This window comes from Natator depressus, chromosome 2 (genome assembly GCF_965152275.1).
Source record: "Natator depressus isolate rNatDep1 chromosome 2, rNatDep2.hap1, whole genome shotgun sequence".
In the NCBI taxonomy this organism is placed as follows: Eukaryota; Metazoa; Chordata; order Testudines; family Cheloniidae; genus Natator; species Natator depressus.
This window is the reverse complement of record NC_134235.1, coordinates 57,129,352-57,151,509: the sequence shown is the minus strand read 5'-3', so window position 1 is coordinate 57,151,509 and position 22,158 is coordinate 57,129,352. Positions and strand designations below refer to the sequence as shown.

Below are 22,158 nucleotides of genomic sequence, written 5' to 3'. Positions count from 1 at the left end.
TTGCTATATAGTTAGATCACCATGTGTACTTAGGTTTTTAGTTTTAAATGCTGCATGTCAATGTACGCTGTTTACATTGTGGCTGCCCAATGCTATACCTTTTCTGTGGAGAAATAAAGGGCTTCAGTTTACTTTGCTACCAATCTAGCACCACTGAAAATTCACTCCAAAAATAGAAATGGAAATGAAAGTTACTACAAAGTAAATTTACTTCTCCCCCCACCATGTTTGCTGAACATGAAAGACTGGAAGGCTTGTGCGGACCGTTCTCTTCATTTCTCTTGGCTCGGTCGGAGGGCGTATTGGTGAACTTCAGATTGTCCTTTTCTCAAACAATCTGCTTCCAAGTCAAGAAGCCAAAAGGTACGTAAAAAAAGCCACCTACACTTCCGGTTCAGCTATCACAAACCATCCTGTCATTATTTATAAGTGACACAGTTAGGCTACAAGCACTGCCATCAGAGATGCACATACAACTAACTCCCATTGAGTATGGTGAGGAGGGTTGTGGGACAGAATTTGAAAAAAACATGGAATTGAGAGAAACAGGAAATATTTAGAGAGATGAAAGGGGAAACCACACACACAAAGTGTTTTATGAGTTTACATTGTATGCTTTTGAGGACAGCAACTTTGTCTTCTTACAGGTCTACAAAGCACCAATATACTCCTCCCATTTCACAAATTATTATTAATTCCAGCTCCTTGGCATTATCCTGACGGAACAGTCCTAATAATTTGGACACATATAATTATTATAGGTAGAACTATTGCAGCTGGTCATCTTATCAATGAGCTTCTAAGAAATGAATGGGGACTTTATGCAGTACTGTTTCTAAAAGGAAACACAGCACATGCAGGCGAATTGCATTACAAAACAATCTTAATTCTGTGTGACTTCCTGCATCCCTCTTCATTAGAATGGGGAGTAAGAAATTATTGCCATAGGTTTTTGGCTGGCATAACTGGCTTCACATACTTATGGACATTTTCACACTTAAGCCAACCAACTAATTGCAAAACAATTCTTCACCTATCTTTCGGACTTATTTTTATTTTACAAAACCCCAACGATTTCAAGGGGGATTTCAGTGACCCCATTGATTCCCATGCTGCTTGGTAAATACCACAGACAGAACATGCCCCTGACCATCTAACTGTGGGTCTAATGCAAAACGCGTCATCTTCAGATAATCACAGTTTGTTCTAATGTGGTAGGGAGCAACAGTTAGCTTTAAAAGAAAAAAGGGGGGCAGAGGTAGAAGCACAGTCATATTTTATCTCTACCTTGCAAGAAAACATTTGAAATGCTGTGTTTGTGTTTTGCCACTGTAACCTCAATGCTTTAATGGATTACTACAAAATAACATATAGCATCTGGGCATCTCTTGCTTCAAAACTTTACAGTGCTGTACATTTAAATCATTTTAAGATGTCAAAGTTCTTAAAAATTAAGGGACCTGAGGCACCAATTTTTTAATGCGAGAGAGAGAGAGAGTGTGTTCATGTATCAAAGAGATTGATCCACAGCCTAGGGTATATGGTTATGTAGGCTACAGTTTTCAACATCATGTGTAATGTCAAGTAATCTACAGCTATAGGCCTAGTCGCCTTCTGAAAGCACATGTTTGGAGCCAAGTAGTGCTTGCAATTTAGGGTTCTTGGATTAAATCTAATTTGAGATATGCCTTTAAAACACATCATGGTAATACAGCAGTCTAAACAACAAAACCACCAGAAAGAATTCAGCTGAGCTTGCGGTCGTCATTTCTCCTGAGAAATTGAGGAACACAACTGAATCATACCTCATACATAGAGAGGGTCAGGGAACTCAGCTTATTTTAAAGCTGCCTCCTATATCAGGGCTGGATGGCTGGCTAGTGAATTTCAGCTTCCAGTTCTGCCAAAACCACTCAGACTTAATACTCCCAAATGCTAACAAATCTGCAGGGGGTTTGCTTCTCATACTTTGAAAAAGCAAATTACAGGAATCCATATGGTTACAACCCCCATGCATGAGCCAGAGCACGTCGTACAATGCTAGTTGTAAGGAAAATTCATTTCACTTTTTGGATTTCAACAGCACCAATTAATACACATGTATTTTATGAGACTGAGAAAGTTCCTTCTTAAGCACCCTCAACTTGTATAAGTAATGGACTAAAACAGTAATAACTTCCAAAGAGACGACGGCCTCAGGGGTTAGTATAGTATTGAATTAGCCTTTCCCCTTTGGAGAGAGAATTTCAAATCCTATTTAAGTGCCAAAAATGAAAGTGAATTTGCTGATCCAAGTTGTGTGCTAATCACCCTTTGCACACATCAGGGAACCACCACAGTGCTGCTCTGGACAGGCTCAAGAAAAGTCATGCTATTGCAGCTCACAACAAATACGGGGTAGGAGCGATTAGCGTATTCCGTAACCCACTCGTTGCTTGCCTCAGGTAATTTCAACTCTCTTCTACTTCAATGGACACCAAGTTCCTCGCTTTTATGAGGACTAAATTCAGTCACAAGCTTAAACAAATGAAGAGCCAGTGCACTCTGATTCCCATTCTTGTGCGTTATTCTATATTGTTCTTCTCTAGCACCCACTGAGCAGAGAAGCAGCTGCTGCCTATCTAGTGTACACCTCTACAGCCAAGGTATTTTACCAAGGCATGGTGGTTGTTCTATAGAGCTTCTTATCTGGGTAGCATAGACAAGTGAGCATTTTTTTCTTCTTGAGACAGCAAAAAACCTATGGCAAAAATAATCAAATACTTACGTCTCAGAGGATTGTTTACTAGTTCACAAATCAATTTTATTAATTTAAAACACAAAATTAATGAAGAAAAATTCTGTACACAATTGTGGACACAACACACTTTTTTGTACAATAAGGCCAAGATAAACTGGTTTTTTTTTTCAGTCTGCAAAACGACTACAAAAATTGAAAAGACAAAAAACTGTCACTCTCTACTTTGCTTGAAGCAAAGGAAAAAAAAATCTAATTATAATAGCCCCAATCCTAAAAGAACGACACACCATGTGCTTAAACTTTATGCACTGTGAGTAATTCCCTTGACTTTGTTAGAACTACTCACACTAATGTGTAAAATGAAGCACATGTGTAAGTCTTAGCGAGATAGGGGCCTTAGTTGGTAATTAAGCAATTTGGAAAATCCACAAATGATTAACTAGCAGCAATATGAATCCTCCAACACAGGAGGGTGTTGCTTCACAGCTACTTTGGTGCTTTGCAGGTAGCTGTTTAAAAGGCTGGTGTTTTTTTTGGGGGGTGGGGTGGGAGGAAACGGGAGTAAAATTTTGAAGAATGAACCAACAAAGCTGAGGTTTCTTTTTAACGAAAAGATGGAAATCAGGGAAAGGGAACTGGTACAATTCAGGCCAAGATGTCAGACTCAGTTTAACTGACCACATTGCTCATGGCCTGTAAGATTCAGAAAAGTCACAACTGATAGATCAGACACAGTTTACGTTGATAACAGAAATTAATATAGACTATGGATATTTTACATCCGTGGTGACAACTATTTCATTGTGTCCATTGCCGGCAATGGATGTTACACACTAGGAAAATCTGACTCCTGGTGGAAGAGAATTAAAAAAACTGAAGCGTGTACACTGCATATAATTATGTTTTGCTCAGTTTCTCCAAAATACTCTTTTCTAACTTATGTAAAACAAAGCACATGCTGTAATTTTTGATTTTCTGACAACATGAAAACTTTGATTTGTTAGTCTCCAACTCAAATACCACTTGTATAATGTATTTTCTATTCTGTAACTTCTTTTTATGGAAGGAGTTTGTTGATTCATTATTCAATTCTTTAAGGAGATTTAATACATTAGCATTAAAACAGAAAATGAAAGACAGTAAGGAACTCCTCTTCAATTAAGTTGTGTAGCTCTGTGTACGTGTTTAATGGGGACACATGGTAACCGTCATTTTATAGTCAGAATAGCTGAGGGGGAAAAAGAGAAAATAGCTGAAAAACAACAACAAATTCCTTATTGACACTTGACATCCATGCTTTTGGTCTTGACAAATTTATCTAAAAAATCCATTATCTACATATTTATACCCAACACTCTGATAAGGCACTGCACAATAGCTGTGTACACATTGCCTCAGACTTCACCAACAAGGCATTACTACCTCTCAATAGCATTTACTTAACCAATATGTAAAAGAATCATCCATTATTACAAATTTACACAAAAAATTCTTCCTGTACATGATTGTCTCAGTGATGTACCTATTTGTTTAAATTAGACATACTTTAGACTACTTTGCAATGTGCTAAAATCAAAAGTGTTTGCTGTATCATGAGACAAAGGCTTATAAATAGCCTTTAATCCTATCATATGTATCCTCAGTTATATGATGTCAAAACACAGTCTGTTCATAAATAAGTAAAGATGTACAGAGTACCCTGGGTATGAGAAACCAAAAAAGTAAACCTTCTTTACAAGAAAAGTACTCCACTGGTATTTTGAAAAATTCAGTCTTCATTGTGCAATCAAGTTTGCTGTGTTGAAGAAGCTGTGTGTGTCACATTGAAGATTCTAAAAACTACAAAGCATTTGCAGGTCCTTTCTTTCTTCACAGGTATGAACCTTTTGTTTTTTTGTATCAAATGTGGTAAAATGCGCTGTTAAAACATTCTCATGGCTTGTTTTCATTGGATTCGCAATACTAGAGTCAACAGCTGTTCTGAAGAAAAAGGCATGCTCCTCCATTTACTGAAAGGGCAAAAGTTAAGACCAATTGCAGCTGTACATCAACATGTTGAAATCACAAAATTCTGTAGTCCAATGCTGACACAAGACACAGGCATACTGTCCATGGGCATAAGGGAGGTTCTGGGGTTTCAAAGTGCTGCTAAGCTGCTACAAGTACTCCAGTTCCAAGGCATGATGAAGGGCCATAAGGTCAGAGTGGCTTGAGATCCTCCAAAATGGCATGGCATGCTATGAACAGAAGAAACACAATGTCAAAAACCTGGGCATTCTGGTCTGCAAACTCATCGCATTGTCTCTTGCAAGAATAAGGTAACACTGCAAGAGGACAGCAATACTTCAGCTGCTCTCTAACTATGTATGACTCAAGATGAGCTATAATAATTTATAACCTCTCTTCTCATCAATATTTCTCAGTGCTTCTAACTTGAATTCTCAGTAACATCAAATCTATTTTTTTTAAAATCACATTCGTAGGCCTTATTTAAAGAGTAATTTTTTTAGTTCCTTTTTCTAAAAAATAGGATTAGGTACGTTTCTGAAATACAAAATATATTCCTACAGAAACACGGAAAACATTCTATCCTGCACATGAAATGTATGGATATATCAAAAAATGATGAAACTTGTTGACCAAAAAAAAATGAAGATAAACTTGTCTACTGTCAAAACAAGTTTAGTCTTTGAGAAACTATTACTGGCAGGTGAGTTAAATAACTCATTGGCAGTGATTCAGAATACATCAATATGCTATTCAAATCATGCAGAAAGTAATTTTTTCCTGGTGGTTTGTATTATGCTGGTTATTGTTTGCACTGACCTTAAAACAGCTTTTCCATGTAGGAGAATTTTAAAATGAATGTTTAATTTTTTCCCCATTAGCTGAAAAAAAAAGTCTAGGTCTAAATCTTGAACATATTTGCAAGACACCTGAATAAACTAAAGACATGAATACCAGGGGGACAAACACAAATTACATCATCCATGAAGGGTAAAATAGCTGATTGTGAAAACTCACTATCCTTAAGCTGCAAAGCAGGCACTACAGTGTCAGCAAGAAGTTTTTCGTAAATAAAAGAAAGATAATTATCTCCTCTGTCAGAGAAAATATTCCATTCATCCCAAAGGAAAATTGCTTCAATGCAACAAATAATTTCAAGGCTACAATGAACATGTTTAGTATTTCATTGGTTCAACTCACAGCCAGCTGATTTGAGCACACACACTGAGAACAATGTAGGCATTACAATGGCTTCTGGGATTCGGTGGCATTTTAAGAACACTTTCTGGGGCATGTAACTTTATTCTCCTTCAAATCCCTCCTCAGAAGTTCAGAGTGAAATCCTGGTCCTAATGAAGTCAATGGCAAAACCAGGATTTTACCCATGATTATCATAGAATCATAGAATATCAGGGTTGGAAGGGACCTCAGGAGGTCATCTAGTCCAACCCCCTGCTCAAAGCAGGACCAATCCCCAATTAAATCATCCCAGCCAGGGCTTTGTCAAGCCTGACCTTAAAAACTTCTAAGGAAGGAGATTCTACCACCTCCCTAGGTAACGCATTCCAGTGTTTCACCACCCTCCTAGTGAAAAAGTTTTTCCTAATATCCAACCTAAACCTCCCCCACTGCAACTTGAGACCATTACTCCTTGTCCTGTGCATCTTCTCTCTGGCTTTCATTCTGGCCACTTCTCCTAATTTACATGCTGTCTAGCTATACATCAGTCTTGAAATCTCAGAGATCCCTTACACGGTCTCTAGTGCCTTGTTTATTGTAAACCATTAATGTGTTACTTTATGCAGTTTAGATGGTAAGATCCTCAACTTGGGTCTATAATTTGTTATTTGCCTGGAGAGTTTTGTATAAACCACTGTGTACGCAATGAATAACTGTGGAAGAATTTCATTGCAAGCCTGGCAATAACATCATGATGATCTGGGTTGGACTGAAAAAAATAAGACTGGAAAAATAAGGAGCTTAAGATAGGTAGGCGTGTAAATCTCTTTGAAAATAAACGGGAGTGCCTAATTTACGTAGGCTTCTTTGAAAATCCCAGCCTCAAGAAACAACTGATATTGCCTGTTGAGGAGACTGAAAACAAGCAACCATTGCCCCACTATGGAGTGAAATACCATGCTGCAGCAGGACCTTGCTGGAGTGTGTTAATCAACTGGCAAAGGAACATCAGGGAGCCCTGGGGTAGCTGAAGACTGAGAAATGAGTGTAGGGCAAAAGTGGGGAGCAAACACAGGCAGCCAGCTTCCACAAATGTTGTAATACAGAGCAGGTGAGCTTTATAAGAAGAAAAAAAAAAAACTCTGAAGCCCCGATGGAAAGGCGGAGGGGAACTATCTTTTTCAGATTGTCACAAAGCCTTGAAAAAGAGCTAACTGCACTTCAACCTGAAGAGCAACAAATGAGCCATTGATTTGCAGAGGCACTAGGGTACTTTACGGTATTTTGGGAGCAGAATTTCAGAGAAGCATAGCAAAGTGCAAGTATATGCTTAACCTTCTTCTAAGAGATCTAGAAACACTAGCCCTTTCCTCAGAGAAGGGCTAAATGGTCAACTAACTAGAGGACAGAAAATCTCTATATCTTCAACCTAGATTCCCATTGTGTCATCTCCATGCCAAGCTCCATCAGCAATGGCAGCCAGATGTCCTGCTCATCCTTTTCCAACATGACCGTCTCAATGCCGATTTCCATATTACCCCGTATGCATGCAATAACCTCCCTCTTCTGGTCTGCAAAGCCATTTCTCTTCCCACATTTTCATCCAAATCCCTCCTAAAGTCACAAAATAAGTCAACAGTAAGGTTCGGGGGGAAAAGTTGCTAATTATTCAATCTGGGCTTCCCAGTGTATCTTGGCTTCTCTGTGTCTATTTTACTTAGACAGCAAGATCTTTGTTGCAGGAACTGTCAACACCATATGACTTGCACAATACCAAACACATTGTTGGTGCCAAACAATGCCCAAGACAGAAGTGTTTATGTTCACATCAGGTTTATGCTGTTCTAGTTGAGCTGGCTGCATTTTCACCCATTTATTTTTGCACCTCACTTGAGCTGCTGGAGTTCTCCTCCTTTGTTCCCATCCGGCTTTTCTCCCAGGAGTGCTCCCTGTCTGGTGCTAGGCACCACTTCTCCTTCTTCTCTGATTGGCCAACTAGGAACCTCAGTCCCCTGCTTCTCTTTTTGAATCAAGCATGGCACCCAGTCTCCCCACTCAATTATGCCAGAGAAAGATGAGCAAACAATGTATAGCAGATGGAGCATGGTGACTGACATGGTGGAAAACATCTTGCTATTTACTAAGAAGTCAAGAGCCAAAGAGAAATGAATGAATGGCACAAGTAGGATTATAATCAGGTATTACTGGCTCTCAACTCCATGTTCAGCCCCCTTGATCATACTGCCTCCCAAGTAATACTCCCTAGTGTCATGCTGGGTACTCATCAGATATGTGGAGCATCTAAAGAACTTGTGTCAAACTATTTAATAAATTAAGTCACCGTTACTCCTTTGTACTTGTGACGGGGTGTATACACCCCACACTAGGGCTGAAGTGGTTAAAGAACAACTCTAGACCCAGATGATCCCACCCTGCCACACCTGCAGAGCATGCTCCAGATGGAGGTGGAGCTCAAAAGGAAGTCAGATAGCTCAGAAGCTTGGATTACAGAGTGGGATGTTGGAGGTGGCCCAGGGAGGACAGCCATAAAACGGCCTTGGGGTGCCTGGTCTTTGCTAACCCACACAGGGCCCCGGACAAAAACCCAGTGGAGTGGGACGGCCTGGGCTCCCCCTATGAACCCCTTTCTGCATTAAAAAAGAACCAGCCCTCCTAACCACTAGGCTCACCTCCATCAAGCTCCAACAATCACAGTACTGTCCATGTGCAGTATAGGTAATGGATTAGTCTCTGTAGTCTGGGATGTGATTCAGGACCAAAATCTCCAGGGGGCTATTTCTGAGCTACTGAATGGTCTTGGAAAAATCATTTAAATTCTCTTTGCCTTAGTTTCCCTATCTGTAAAGCAGGGATAATTCTACTTATGTATCTGAAAGGAGTAATGTGAGGATTAATTATGCTTGAAAGGGCCTATGAAAAAGTTATGTAAATGCTCGGCATTATAATTATGTTCAAGCCTTCTGTATCTAGGCCAAAAGGGCCCCTGGTTAACATTGCCAACAACGGAAACATGCCAGGAATGCTGTAGCTGCAAGCATATGTCAATTTACACTGGAATTTTGTTTACAGGTCTGACCTGGCAAGATCAGATCATTATGAATTTCACTCAGTGGTATACATTTTATACTGCATCTCCGGGGGGGGGGGGGGGGGGGAGATATTCTTGCTGTGGTTCACAAAAAAAAGAAGTAAAATAAAAAAAAATTCACCTTAAATAAGGTAACATAAGTTATTGTACAAATCTATCAATGCACCTTCATCTTTTGGTAGTATATACCCTACAAGCCAAACATTCATAATAATACTCTATCACAGAGAAAAACACTCCCAGATTAGCAAACCCCTATAAAACACTATAAAATGAGCAGATAATGACAAATCCAACTCGTTGAAAATAGCAACACAGCTCTGGGACCCAGCCTCAAAGCATTTGCTTTTTTCACTGGATGACCAGGAAGGAAGGGCTTTCATTGGTTTATTTTCATAGGTATTTGACAGACATTACCTTTAAAAAGTAAGCTTTTGCTAACAGTTACCACACAGTGGAATCTGATATACTTCAGGTATTTTCTATTCTAAGCATATTGAGCAACGGTAATACCTCACATACTGCTGGATGGCAAATACTATGCCTAATGGCAGTGAATGTAACTGGATTGCATTAATATCTGATAAAAATGTGGAATACAGTAAACATAATTGTTGACTAGTGTAACATGTAAAGATTATGGAGCATATTTTCAAGCAATCAATTTGCAGACACCTAGAAGATAATAAGGTGATAAGTAACAGTCAGCATGGATTTGTCAAGAGCAAATCATGTCAAACGAACTTAACAGCGTTCTTTGACAGGGTAACAATCCTTGTGGATGGGGGGGAAGCAGTAGACATGGTATATCTTGACTTTAGTAAGGCTTTTGATACTGTCTCGCATGACCGTCTCATAAACAAACAAGGTAAATACAACCTAGATGGAGCTACTATAAGGTGGGTTCATAATTGGTTGGAAAACCATTCCCGGAGAGTAATCATCAGTGGTTCACAGTCAAGCTGGAAGAGCATATTCAGTGGGGTCCTGCAGATATTGGTCCTGGGTCCAATTCTGTACAATATCTTCATCAATGATTTAGATAATGGCAGAGAGAGTACACTTATAAAGTCTGTGGATGATGCCAAGATGGGAGGGGTTGCAACTGCTTTGGAGGACAGGATTAAAATTCAAAATGATCTGGACAAACTGGAGAAAAGGTCTTAAGTAAATTGGATGAAACTGAGTAAGAACAAATGATTGTTACAAGGATGTGTGTGAATATTTTTTCTCCTTAACTCCAAGGATAGGACAAGAAGCAATGGGCTTAAATTGCAGCAAGGGCGGTTTAGGTTGGACATTAGGAAATACTTCCCTGTTGGGGTAGTTAAGCATTGGAATAAAATGCCTAGGGAGGTTGTGGAATCTCTGTAATTGGAGATTTTTAAGAGCAACTTAAGCAAACACCTGTCAGGAGTGGTCTAGATAATACTTAGTCCAGCCCTGAGTACAGGGCACTGGACTAGAAGACCTCTTGGCGTCTCTTCCAGTCTCATGATTCTATGTACCTACCTCTATTATTATTTTAGTGGTCAAAATGAGATTTCCATAATATCTGTAAGTAAGTCTGAACATTTTGCCTATTAAAACTATATATTATGCAATAGAACTGGTTGTAATTTTTTCAACAAAGATTTTGAAATAAAAAAAATGGGAGCCTGATAATTTTTTGCTGAAGAAAATCATTTTTTCAAAATGTTTCAATTTTGTGATGAACCTTTGAAACAAAAAACGTTGACAATATGTCAAATTTTTTCATTTTGACATTCTGAGTAAAATCCAACTCACTTTTTAATGTAGGAAATATAAAAGATAAAAAAGTGGGAATTTCCCTTTTTGAAACAAGAAATAAACTCTCAATTTTTTCTATCAAGCACAAAACAAAACAAAAAGTAACAATTCTGAACAAAGTGAAAAATCTTGTTGTTTCAAATATTTTTGCAAAACAATACCATTTTTCAATTGCATAGCACTGAAGGACAAATTGTAAATGACATCTCTATTTCCTGAAAGAAGTATTTGCTCATGACAAAGAAATTTATACCTGGGATTTTGTAGGGAATATGAATAAAAAGCCCACACATTTGTGCCTTCAGTCATGCCGCCTGGTACTGTGGTTCTGTTAGACCTCACTCAGCAGATTAGGGACTAATCAATACCTTGTAGAAACTCTTCCTTAGATGCTGGAAGAAGTGATGGAGCACTTGAATAAGTACTTAGCTAAGACCAGCGTACTGTGCTAAGATATACTGTGCTGTTGTAGGTGACAATTTTCTGACAAATCATAGGACCTACATCTTCCCTTCTGGTCCTGTGGTCATTCCAGATCCAAGTTCTAATCCTCTGAAAGGATGGCAAATTTATCCCCAGTGTTTCGGTCAAACTGAAATGTGGGTTTATTACATTCTGACTATTTAAAATACCCAGTGATATCAACTAGATATGACAGTCTTCACTTCCTGTCCTGAAATAAAAATGTGAAGTGTGCTGTGAGTTATTAAACAGTGGCTGTGTTGAATATCCATCATTATAGTATATGATGAACCACAAATATTAATGAATTTATTCTCACATCTCCCCTGTGAGGTGGAGAAGCATTATTGCCATTTTACAGATAGAGAACTGACTGACCTAAACGAACCTAAAGCCTATAACCTATAACCTAAAGAACAGTGCCTGTGGTAACAAAAATTGAGTTGTGTTGTGATAGTGGCTGGGACAAGACAGCAGGTTTTCTTGCAAAAAAGTCACCTTATTTTGGTATCTACTGTGTCACTCTAGCAGCCTTCAGATGCAGGAAGACAGCAACCTTCATGTGGCATGACTTTGAACTCTAAAATCCTAACTACATCAAGTGTTCTATGTTTTGATCTAGAGAAGGCTCCACAATTTACTATTGCTCCTTGGTCCGTACTATGAACATGAAGGCCTGAGTATTTCGACTGTCTTATAAAAATGAGTTTTCAGGAAATAATGGTTTAGGGAAAGGTGACAATACCATGACTTATCCAATGCTAAGTGAAATATAAGAGGGTGCAGTGTCCCTAGTGTATCACACTTATTTTCATCAATCAAAAGGAAATGTGAAAAAATGTGGATTATGAAAATCTTTTTAAAAATAACTGTACACTGTATAAACTTAATTTAATGTATTTACTGACTCAGTTTTATAATAATTACAATAATTTATTTCAGATACATTTTAAACATCCATCACCTGTACTGAACTAGCATTTTCAGTAAATAAAGGACTTGTAGGCAGGGGTGCTGGAACAATTTGTATAGTGGGGGTGCTGAAAGCCATTGAACCAAACTGTAAATCCTGTATCTGAGGGAAACCACTTCAAGCCAGGGGGTGCGGCAGCATCCCCAGCACCCCTAGTTCCAGCACCTATGCTTGTAGGAATATTTTACCACCCTTCTATGATGAAACAACAGGTCTGTTTGTTAGTGAAGTGGTTTTTAATACGGACCCTCATTTTCTTACTTACTAATCTGGAAGTTCGTCACTGTTCAGTACTGGAACAGAAAATAAAAATCTGTGACGTACATAGGTTGGCTATTTTAATAAATTATAGAAGTCTTGATGAATAAAACAATATTGTTCATTATACAGCATCACTGGAGTGGTAAATGCTTTACAAACAGGGAAAAAGAAAAGAACCCTGGTCTATAAAAAGTTTATATTTATTATTGAGCAGTACTATGTAGGGGCCTTCAATCATGGACCAAGGCATGGAATGCTACTTGACGGACAATGGGATAATAAAAAGACAGTGGCTTCCCTGAGAAACTCACAAACACACAGATTATTGGTGGGAAGGTAGGATGGAATGTGGTAAAAAGTTACGTGGAGAAGCGGGGTACTCTAATAGGTGTCTTCATAGTTACACCACTTTTGTCAAGTTTTTATTTTTATTATTATAAACCTTCTACCATTTTGTTGGTGCTTCTGTGTGTGGAAGGTTAAGTGTTTTTATAGTATAATAGAGTTTTATCTCTCCTTATTTAAGCATAATATATATGAATACAAATATGTACTCAAATGTTTCGTGCTTCTAGTATTGCTAAAATGTGCTGATTTACATAATTCTTCAGAACTGAACAGTTTTTCCACTGTGTTTATCATTCACATATCTAATCATTTCGGGTCAAATTGAGGTCTAGCTAGCATGGTGGCTCTGGGGCATAATGGAGTGCAAGGCACCCATCTCATCTACTTGTCCTCGTTACCCACAACATGGATAGACTTTGCGGAGCCACTGTGTTCCCAGTTCACACAGGCAGGCAGAACAGGTGGCACCTTAGCTCTGCCCCCACAATGGGGCAGCCATTTTAGCTGTGCCAATGCACCAGGGAGTGTACACTGGACCAGGTGAAGTTTACTCCCTTCCCAGAGCAGCAGGGAATCTCACAGAGAGATTATAACTTTGACTCACAATCTCACTCTGGAGCAGAGAACGTAGATCCTCAGCTTCCTACATTCTCCAAATCTGAACATTCCTTCCAGCAACAAAGAACACATGGAACAAATGCTCCAAAGGAACTTTCTCTACTACCTGTTCATTTAACAAATGGGAAGGCTTTCTTAGTTAGGCCTTCTTGCATGGTGTTTCCAGTTAAAAACCGCTGAATTAGGTGTTACTGAAAGAAGTACTTTTGTCACCGTTACATGGAATACTACTTCACTGAGCAACGGAAAGGAACAAAGACAACAGCTTTTCCTGGTCTTAAATGTAGCTGATAAAATGTAATCATTCACAGCAGAAAACTTCTCTGCAAAGATTAAAGGCATTTCTGAAGGGAGAAAGGAGGAATCTGTTCATTTTAGTGTGCCAAAGGGACACATGAAACTGACAAGTTCGCAAACTGATGTAACAAGATGGGAAACTACACAGAAAGTTTCAGAGGGATGTAAGTTGGTATTTCATGTTGCAAAACTATTCAGTGTCACATCTTGTAAAATTGCCATGTGGTGTAATTAGTTTAATCTTTCCATTCAGAAAGCTTTGAAAAATGGTTACTAGAAAGATATAGTACCGCCACTGGGATTTTCAAGTTAAGCTGGGAAAGAGAGAGCGTATGGAAAGGCAATTTACAAGGAAAATGAGGCAAGATAAACCTCCTTGCTCCCATTTTTTCTTCTCTTTGTACTTGCTAGGATAATATTCTATGGTTTCAGTCAAAGACCTTAGACCAGCCCCTCTCCCCCTGCACTCTATTAGATTGACATATTCAGTAGTAACTCCTAGCAGTAAGACAAAGTGCTACTTTTTGAGATGCCCACTCCACATTGCAAGAGAAGAGACCGTGATATTTTCCCTTCCTAATGGAGAAAGGAAAAAACATGTAATAAGAGATTCAACTGCATCTTCTGCCAGAGCTAAAGCAACAGGGATTAGAATAGCAAGAAATAACCAATATTTGGCCGAAAATGCAGGCTCCCAATTTAGGTACAGGCTGACACGAGCTGAGGTCAACATTAACGTATATGCTCCATTTCTCAGATACTCTTTCAAGGTATAAAATTCACAAAACAATGCGATGTATCTGAACACCACAAATTGTAATAGCTGTGCTTAAGTTTATTATATTTCATGGCATTGGGGGATGCCATTTAGAGAAGTGGAATTATCAGTTTTAGTCAAACCAGAATCCATACTTAACATCCTTCATACGGATATATTGGATACACATAGCTACCCTAATGCATCTTTTGGAGGACAGCAATATCCCAGACCCAACTAGAATTTTAAGTAGTGTGTGTTACTAGCCCATCAGTCAAAATGTTCTAATTTTATAACGCTACACGATTATAGATCTGAGATCAGAATCAACCCCGATGCATACAATCCCAGGTGTGAGAAAATGCACATATTTATTTTCAAAGACTTGAAATAAAACTGCACTGAAAAAGAATTACTACCTTTTTTGCTCCTTGTTCTTCTTCCACGCCATCACCTATAACAACATACACTACTTTTCTTCCAAATCTTTGAATTATTCGCTCAAAACAACTTTCCTTTCCTGAAAAAGAAATGTAAACTATTAAGGGTTTTACACATGATAGCTGGTGAGAGAACATAATGAAACCACATTCATTAAACACTCATCCAAGATATCTCCAAGCACTTGCAATGTAATATTACCGTCACTGAGAGATTACAGAGCAGAATCTCTCCTGGATCAATTCTGTGCTCAGCATAGGAGTGAGAGCAGAGTGTCAGCGACATGGCTCCTGACATCAGTTAGAACTGCTGACAGTCAGCTGTAAGATCTACTTAGGGTCTTTTAACAGATCCTATACTTGTGGAGAATAGACATCGCATAGCAGAAGTCTGCCTCCCCACCACCTCCCCACTTCCTATGGCAAGCAGGCGCAAGCCCCACACCTGACACACTCATGGCTTCAGAGAGTTCCCCTCTGAAAGGGGAATTTTGTGCTGTTTGTCTGTAGCCAGCCTCCTGAATAATGCTTTGGACTCAAATGCCCATAAGTTATACATCTGTAAAGGCAAAGGAACTGATCTTGCATTGGATTCTCTTCAACTTTGTACATGAAATTCTCACCCACCTTTAATTAAAAAAGAGCATCTCCCTCAGGAGACAACCTTTGTTGTTTGTCCACTGAGTGGTTACTTAATATAAGCACAGCTCCTTACTTCAGTGGGATCTCTGCAAAGGCTTATGCTAATGAATCCCAATCCAAGACTGGGGCCAAAGTTAGTGAACAGGAAACTCTGCACTCTTCATAGTTCATTGTCTTAAGTTTGGTACTGAAAACCCAGACAGAGTACATTGTGAGGTCTATAGTCAAGATTGCCTAAGTGCTTCCATTATAAAAGATCATTTCAGTTTTTCACAATATAGGTTTAATTTTACATTTTTTTCCCACCTACAGTACGTCTAAAGCATAGATTAGTGTTCTGGCAGATGGTAGGGGCGGGGCCTGAGGCAGAAGGGGTGGGGCTGCATGGCTAGCCTCCCCCAAGAGGTTATAGATTGTTGTAATAAGCCATAGATCCAGTGTGTCTATTCAGTCCATGATTTTTAGTGTCTAGCAAAGTTACGAATTTAAGCTCCCAGGCTAGTCTTCTGAAAGTTTTGTGCAGGTTTCCTTTGAGAATAAGGACTGATAGGTCAGATATCACAGATAGGTCTGTGAAAAGTGTTCACCCACAGGTGATGATGTGTTTTGTCTTTTATCATTTTCCTTTGTGAGTTTATTCAAGAGCGTAGTGACTGCCTGGTTTCACTCACATAGTTGTCATTGGGGCATTTAGTGCACTGGATGAGGTACACCGCATGCTGTGATATGCATGTGTAGTACCCAAGGATATTGAGAGGTGTGTTATGGAGTATGTTGTTGATTGTAGCAGTGGAGATATGTCTCCAGGTCTTGCATCTGTTGTTCTGGCAGGGTCTGGTGCCGCTTTGGGGCTGATGTGTCCTGGTTCTATGGGGAGCTTGCTTCTGATAATGAACTTGGAGAGGTTGGGAGGTTGTTTGAAGGCCAGAAGAATGGGTTCAGGAAATATTTCTTTCAGGATGGAGTACCCATTGAATATGGGTTGTACTTGTTTGAGGATACCTCAGATGGGTTCCCAGTATAGGATGGTAGGTGACAACTAGCTGCCTTTCCTCCTTCTCCTTTCTCTTCCCCTTATGATTGGAATGGTGTCAACAGATCACTTCACCTTGAATGGTCCAGTGAATATGTGTTAACTACTTATGCTAAACACTCTGTTCCACCTTGTATTTAGCTGTGACACTCTGTTTCCCAGGTCTGAAGAAAAGTTCTGTGTAAGCTTGAAAGCTTGTCTCTCTTACCAAAATAAGTTGGTCTAATAAAAGATATTAACTCCCCCACCTTGTGTCTCTAATATATGGTACTATGTACTTCTAGTTAACCAATCTGATATTCCTCCTGTTTTTCACTGAGAAACAAATCTGCATAGATTTTGGCACAAATTTATTAATTTCAGTTTGAATAAACTTAAAATAATTAAATTCTGGAGGCAAACATTTTAGCTTCTGGTAAATTCTTTTGTCAATGGGCTCTGATGAAGACACCGAGCCCTGGAATTTCACCATATAAATTTTTAGTTTTGTCTAGATTTAGACTGAATGCTTTACACTTATGACTGAACTTTTGAATTTCTGTTTTAGAAGATAGCCCTTAAAGGTTACAATTAATAGCATCTTGTCTGATTTACACATGGATGCAGGAAAAAAAACAGTACAGTGAATCTCTATGAACTAAAAAATGAATTCATTTTGGACACACTGAGACTTAAAATCAAACATACAGAATAGTGACTTTCCTGATCTAAACTATTATGTAGTGTTGCAATGAGCTGTTAAAAAGCTATTGTAGTTCATCGCAGGAGTGGCTGCATTTCAGTTGTGGATGATGCAGTGCATTTTAGTGGTTATATAGCAGCTTAGGGCTCCAGTTCAGCAAAGGGTCTACCAAGCTTGCTGGAACAGGGCCTAAGTTTGTAAAATCATAGAATCACAGAAGTGGAAGGTACCTCGATAGGTCCTCTAGTCCAGTCCCCTGCACTCAAGGCAGGACTAAGTATTATCTAGACCATCCCTAGTCTTTGTCCAGGTGTTTGTCCAACCTGCTCTTAAAAATCCCCAAGGATGGAGATTCCACAACCTCCCTAGGCAATTTAGTCCAGTGCTTAACCACCCTGACAGTTAGGTGCTGTAGGATCCCTCAGTATGAATGGTGTTTTACTGTAAGGTATGTTATTTATCATTAGTCCCTAGATGCTATCGTGATATGAATACACAGATACATATGGTTTTTCATTTAGAACTATAGCCTCAAATATTTCATCATGTTATAAAAAAACCTCACCTATTTTAGTTGCACTGTAAATATTTTCTATTGGAAATACAACCCCTAATCCATACAACAAGACTTTTGCCAGAGCTGGAATAAGTTGAGTAGTTGTTACTAGAATATTCACACAGTTTGTCCTGCAAGAAAACAAAAACAGACACCCTTAAATATACACATATATATATTAACACTAAAAAAAAAGGGAAAAATTAACCTTCCTCCATTCTCCCCCCCCAACAAAACCTCATCATCATAGTCTCAAAGTACTTTAGAAAGGAAGGGAATCAGAAGAAAAATTTACTCACCTAGTGCTGTAACAATGGTTCTTCAAGATGTGTCTCCCTGTGGGTGCTCCACTGTAGGTGTGCTTGCGTCCTTATACTGCTGATCAGAGAACTTTGGTAGCAGTGTCCATTATGCCCCACTACGAGGCTGTCTCTCCTCGTGCCCCTCCACAAGGCTATCCAGTATGTGCAGGCTAACCCCTCTCAGTTCCTTCTCTACTGCAGAGCCATTGACAAGAACTCCAAAGTAGAGGGGAGGCGGGTGGGTTGTGGAGCACCCACGGGGGACACATCTCGAAGAGTCATCATTATTGTGTAACTTCTTCTTCGAGTAGTGTCCCTATGGGTGCTCCTCTTTAGGTGACTTCCAAGCAATATCCCTACTGGAGGGCTGGGGCTTCAGAGTTGGGTCAGTTACAGATGACAGTACTGTGGAGCTAAAGATGGCATCGGAGGCAGGTCCCCAGTAATTGCATGGTGTTCTGCAAAGGTGTAGACTGACACCCAACATCAATACTCTACAGATTTCTGAGATAGGGACATTCTTGAAGAAGGCAACAGATGAGAATGATCTTGTGGAGTGCATGCGAATAGTATCTGGAGGGGTCATGTTATGAATCTGATAACATTGTCTAATGCAGCCTGAGACCCACTTAGAGAGTCTCTGGGTTGATATTGCTGAGCCCTTGGATCTTTTCACAATAGAGAGGAACAGCTTCGGGGACTTCCTGAAAGACTTCGTCCTATCCAGGTAAAAGGCTAGGGCCCGTCTGACATCTAGTGTGTGTAATATAGTCTCCTTGCTGCCACAGTGAGGCTTGGGGTAAAAAGTCGGAAGGTGAATCACTTGGTTTATATGGAACAGGGCAGTTACCTTAGGGATGAATTTTTGGTGCAGCCTGAGCGTAACCTTGTCCTGAAAGAATACCATGGAGGGTGATGTGCCATCAGAGCCGCTATTTCTACTATCCTCCTAGTCGAGGTGATTGCTACCAGGAAGGCCATTTTCTTCACCAGGTACATAAGCAAACAGGTGGCCCTGGGTTCAAAGGGCAGTCTAGTTAGGCCTTTCAACACCAGGTTTAGGTCCCATGTAGGTGCGGGGTGTCGGGATTGTGGAGAAAGGTTTACTATACCCCGGAGGAATCGTTTAGTGGTTGGGTTTGATAGCATTATGAACCTTTCTACTTGTTGGTGGAAGAGATAGTCCCGATTTTTTTTTTTTAGAGTCAGTACATAATCTAAGATCTTTGGAAGGGTTGTGGATGTCAGGGAGATTTGTTGGGAACTGCACCAAATCCGAAACCTGAACCACTTCTGCAGGTAAGTACAGCATGTTGAGGACTTTCTATTGTGTAGAAATACCTCTTGTACCTCCTTTGAGCAGGAGTTCTCTAAGCACTGGAACCATGAAGGAGCCAAGCCTTGAGGTGAAGAATGCCCAGGCTGGGATGTACAGTGTGTCATTTGTTCTGCGAGAGGAAGTATGGAGTGGATTGGAGAAAGACTGGTGGGCACATCACCAGATGTGACAGGTAAGGGTACCAAGACTGTCTCGACCAAGTGGGATCAATCAATACGACATATGGTCCTTCCCTTTTTATTTTCAGCAGGACTTTCTACAGTAGTCGGAATAGAGGAAAGGCATAAAAAAGGTCCCTGTCCCAGGGAAGAAGGAGAGCATCACCTAGGGAGTGTTGTCCTATCCCTGCTCTGGAGCAGGAGTGTGGACATTTCTTGTTCAAGTGATTAGCGACCAGATCTGTGATCAGTGTCCCCCAGCATCTAAATAGGTCATAAAGTACTAATGGGTTTATTTCCATTCATGGTTGTGAGGGAACTTGCAACTTAGGATGTCTTCTATAGAGTTTTGTGTGCCCAGAAGGTAATCTGCTGATAGCGTAATGTAGTGGGAGATGCACCAGTTAGTTCCATAGCCTTATTGCTTCTGAGCAGAGGGAGGGCAACCTGGCTCCTCTTTGTCAATTTATGTAATACATGCATGCTATGTTGTCTGTTAGGACTTTGGTGTGTGATCAGTGGGAGAAAACGAGTGCAGACATTTCTGAATGCCCTGAGCTCGAGCAGTTTGATGTACAAGGATATCTCTATGGATGACCACTTGCCTTGTGTTGTAAGGCCATTTAGATGTGTGCCCCATCCTATAAGGGATGCGTCGGTGGTGAGAAGCAACAACGGGGAAATTTTCACAAAACGAATCCCTTTGCAAACATCTGCTCGGTCCTTCCACCAATCCTGGGATATATTGACTTTGGCAGGCAATGATGCACATCGCATAACCACCACAGTGGAGCTGGACTGGGTCACAGTGTTGGCTGCATTGAAGGTAGTCTGTAGCACTGTTTGGGCTACCAGTTGTCCTTCCTCGATGATAGCTTTGAACTGGTTGTGCTGTGACTCTGGAAACTGATCAATAAAGTTGTCAGATTTCCAATAGTTGATGTAATGTATTTCATTGTTAAGGCTTGACAATTAGCAATTCGAAAATGTAGTGTGACCGAGGAATGGGACTTCCTCCCGAAGAGGTCCAAGTGCTTCCAATCCCTATCAGATATCATTTGGTGCTCACAGCCCCGGGAGTTTACTGCATCCACAACTATTGATTTGGGGGGAGGGGGGAAGAAAAGAAATTCCATCCCCTTAACTGGTAAGTAATATTTTTTATCAGCCTGCTTATAAGTAGGTGTCACTGATGCTGGGGTCTGCCATATGGTTTTTTCAAGGTCCTGTCAAGCCTCCTTGATGGGGAAGGCTATTTTAGAGGCCGAGGAAGAGTGTAATATGTCACGGAGTTTGTGATGGGTGTCCTTGACTTCTTCCAACCCTTTTCCCCAAGTACTGGAAAAGCCGGAAATCATCAGCTAAGCACAGTGGCAGGGACATGAATGCTTCATCTAGGGAGGAAGAGGAGGAGATGTTGTTGGTCCTTGGAGTCACGTCTTCCTCAATTCCGCCCTCCTGCTCTCAGCAATCTCCTCTGGGAGTTCCAAGGTTCTAGATGCCGTAGCCGAGGGGGAATGTCTCGGGGGGTACGAGCAAGGCTGGGAGCTCAAGAAGCATGGGGCAATATGTAGCCCAGGGATCCCAGTACAGCCACTGAGGCAGTATACTCTTGGAGCCTCTTGGCAGTGGGCACAATAGGGAGCATGAGAGTAGTGGGAAACTGTCTCCTCTGGCTCACTGACTCCTCATTCAAAAGAGGGGGTGCATGGCAGGGTACTGGAGAAGACTCCTACACTAGGGGGAGACGCTGTGCCAAGGTCCCGGTGCCAAGGAGAGGAGAGTCCGGTATGCTAGATACCCGGAGGTCGCTTGAGTGCCGAAATGCCAGCGGAGCTGACTGACCCAGTGCCATTGGTGGTACAGAGCGCGTCGGGGATCTTGCCCATACAGACCGATGACGGTGCCAAAGGTACATCATATACTGGCATCATCTTCTTACTGGAATGCTGTTTGCTCCTATCTTTGTCAGTTGGTTCTGTTGACTCAGTGCCAGTGCCCATTAGGTCCTTAGGCCTGTCAACGGTACCTGACACTCCTGATCTTTGTGAGCTGGGATTGTCTCGGTGCCAATGGTACCGAGTGTGCTGGAGATCTTTTGTGGCTAGCTCGGGGCTCACTCTGGTGACTCACCGCTCTCTTTTTGAATGACTTTACAAGAGGGGTCTGTGGCTGATTTCTTTGACCCATCCTTGGATGTTGAGGGCTGTGGGGAAGACTCACATCTGCCAGGTGACTCTTGGTGAGGGTTTAGGGAGGGCTAGATGGCTGCGTCCATGAAGATGATCTTCTGTCTCAACTCTTTGTCCTTGTGAGACCTGGGTCTGAGTTGCTGGCAGAGACCACACTTCTGTGTGATATGGCCTTCCCCGAGGCAGTGTATGCAGCGCGAGTGCTTGTCTGCCACAGGGATGGCCTCTTTGTAGGAGAGGCACTTCTTGAAGTCTGGTGAACTAGACCATTG

At 40.6% G+C, this 22,158-nt stretch overlaps 1 protein-coding gene across 10 annotated transcripts in view; it reads right to left on the bottom strand.

The window, feature by feature from the left end:
* Positions 1–2,793: 2,793 nt before the first annotated feature.
* The window catches only part of EYA1 (EYA transcriptional coactivator and phosphatase 1), a 225,684-nt gene continuing 206,319 nt past the window's right edge, over positions 2,794–22,158 (bottom strand). For 6 of the 10 annotated variants that reach the window (XM_074944239.1, XM_074944242.1, XM_074944241.1 and 3 more), the window contains 3 exons: positions 17,905–18,026; positions 14,962–15,062; positions 2,794–4,977 (listed from right to left, as the gene is read on the bottom strand). In XM_074944239.1, coding sequence (XP_074800340.1) covers positions 4,897–4,977; positions 14,962–15,062; positions 17,905–18,026 — 304 coding nt within the window. In that variant the 3' untranslated portion in view covers positions 2,794–4,896. The remainder of the gene's footprint in view (positions 4,978–14,961; positions 15,063–17,904; positions 18,027–22,158) is intronic. The other 4 variants (XM_074944244.1, XM_074944245.1, XM_074944246.1 and 1 more) reach the window with 2 other exon arrangements.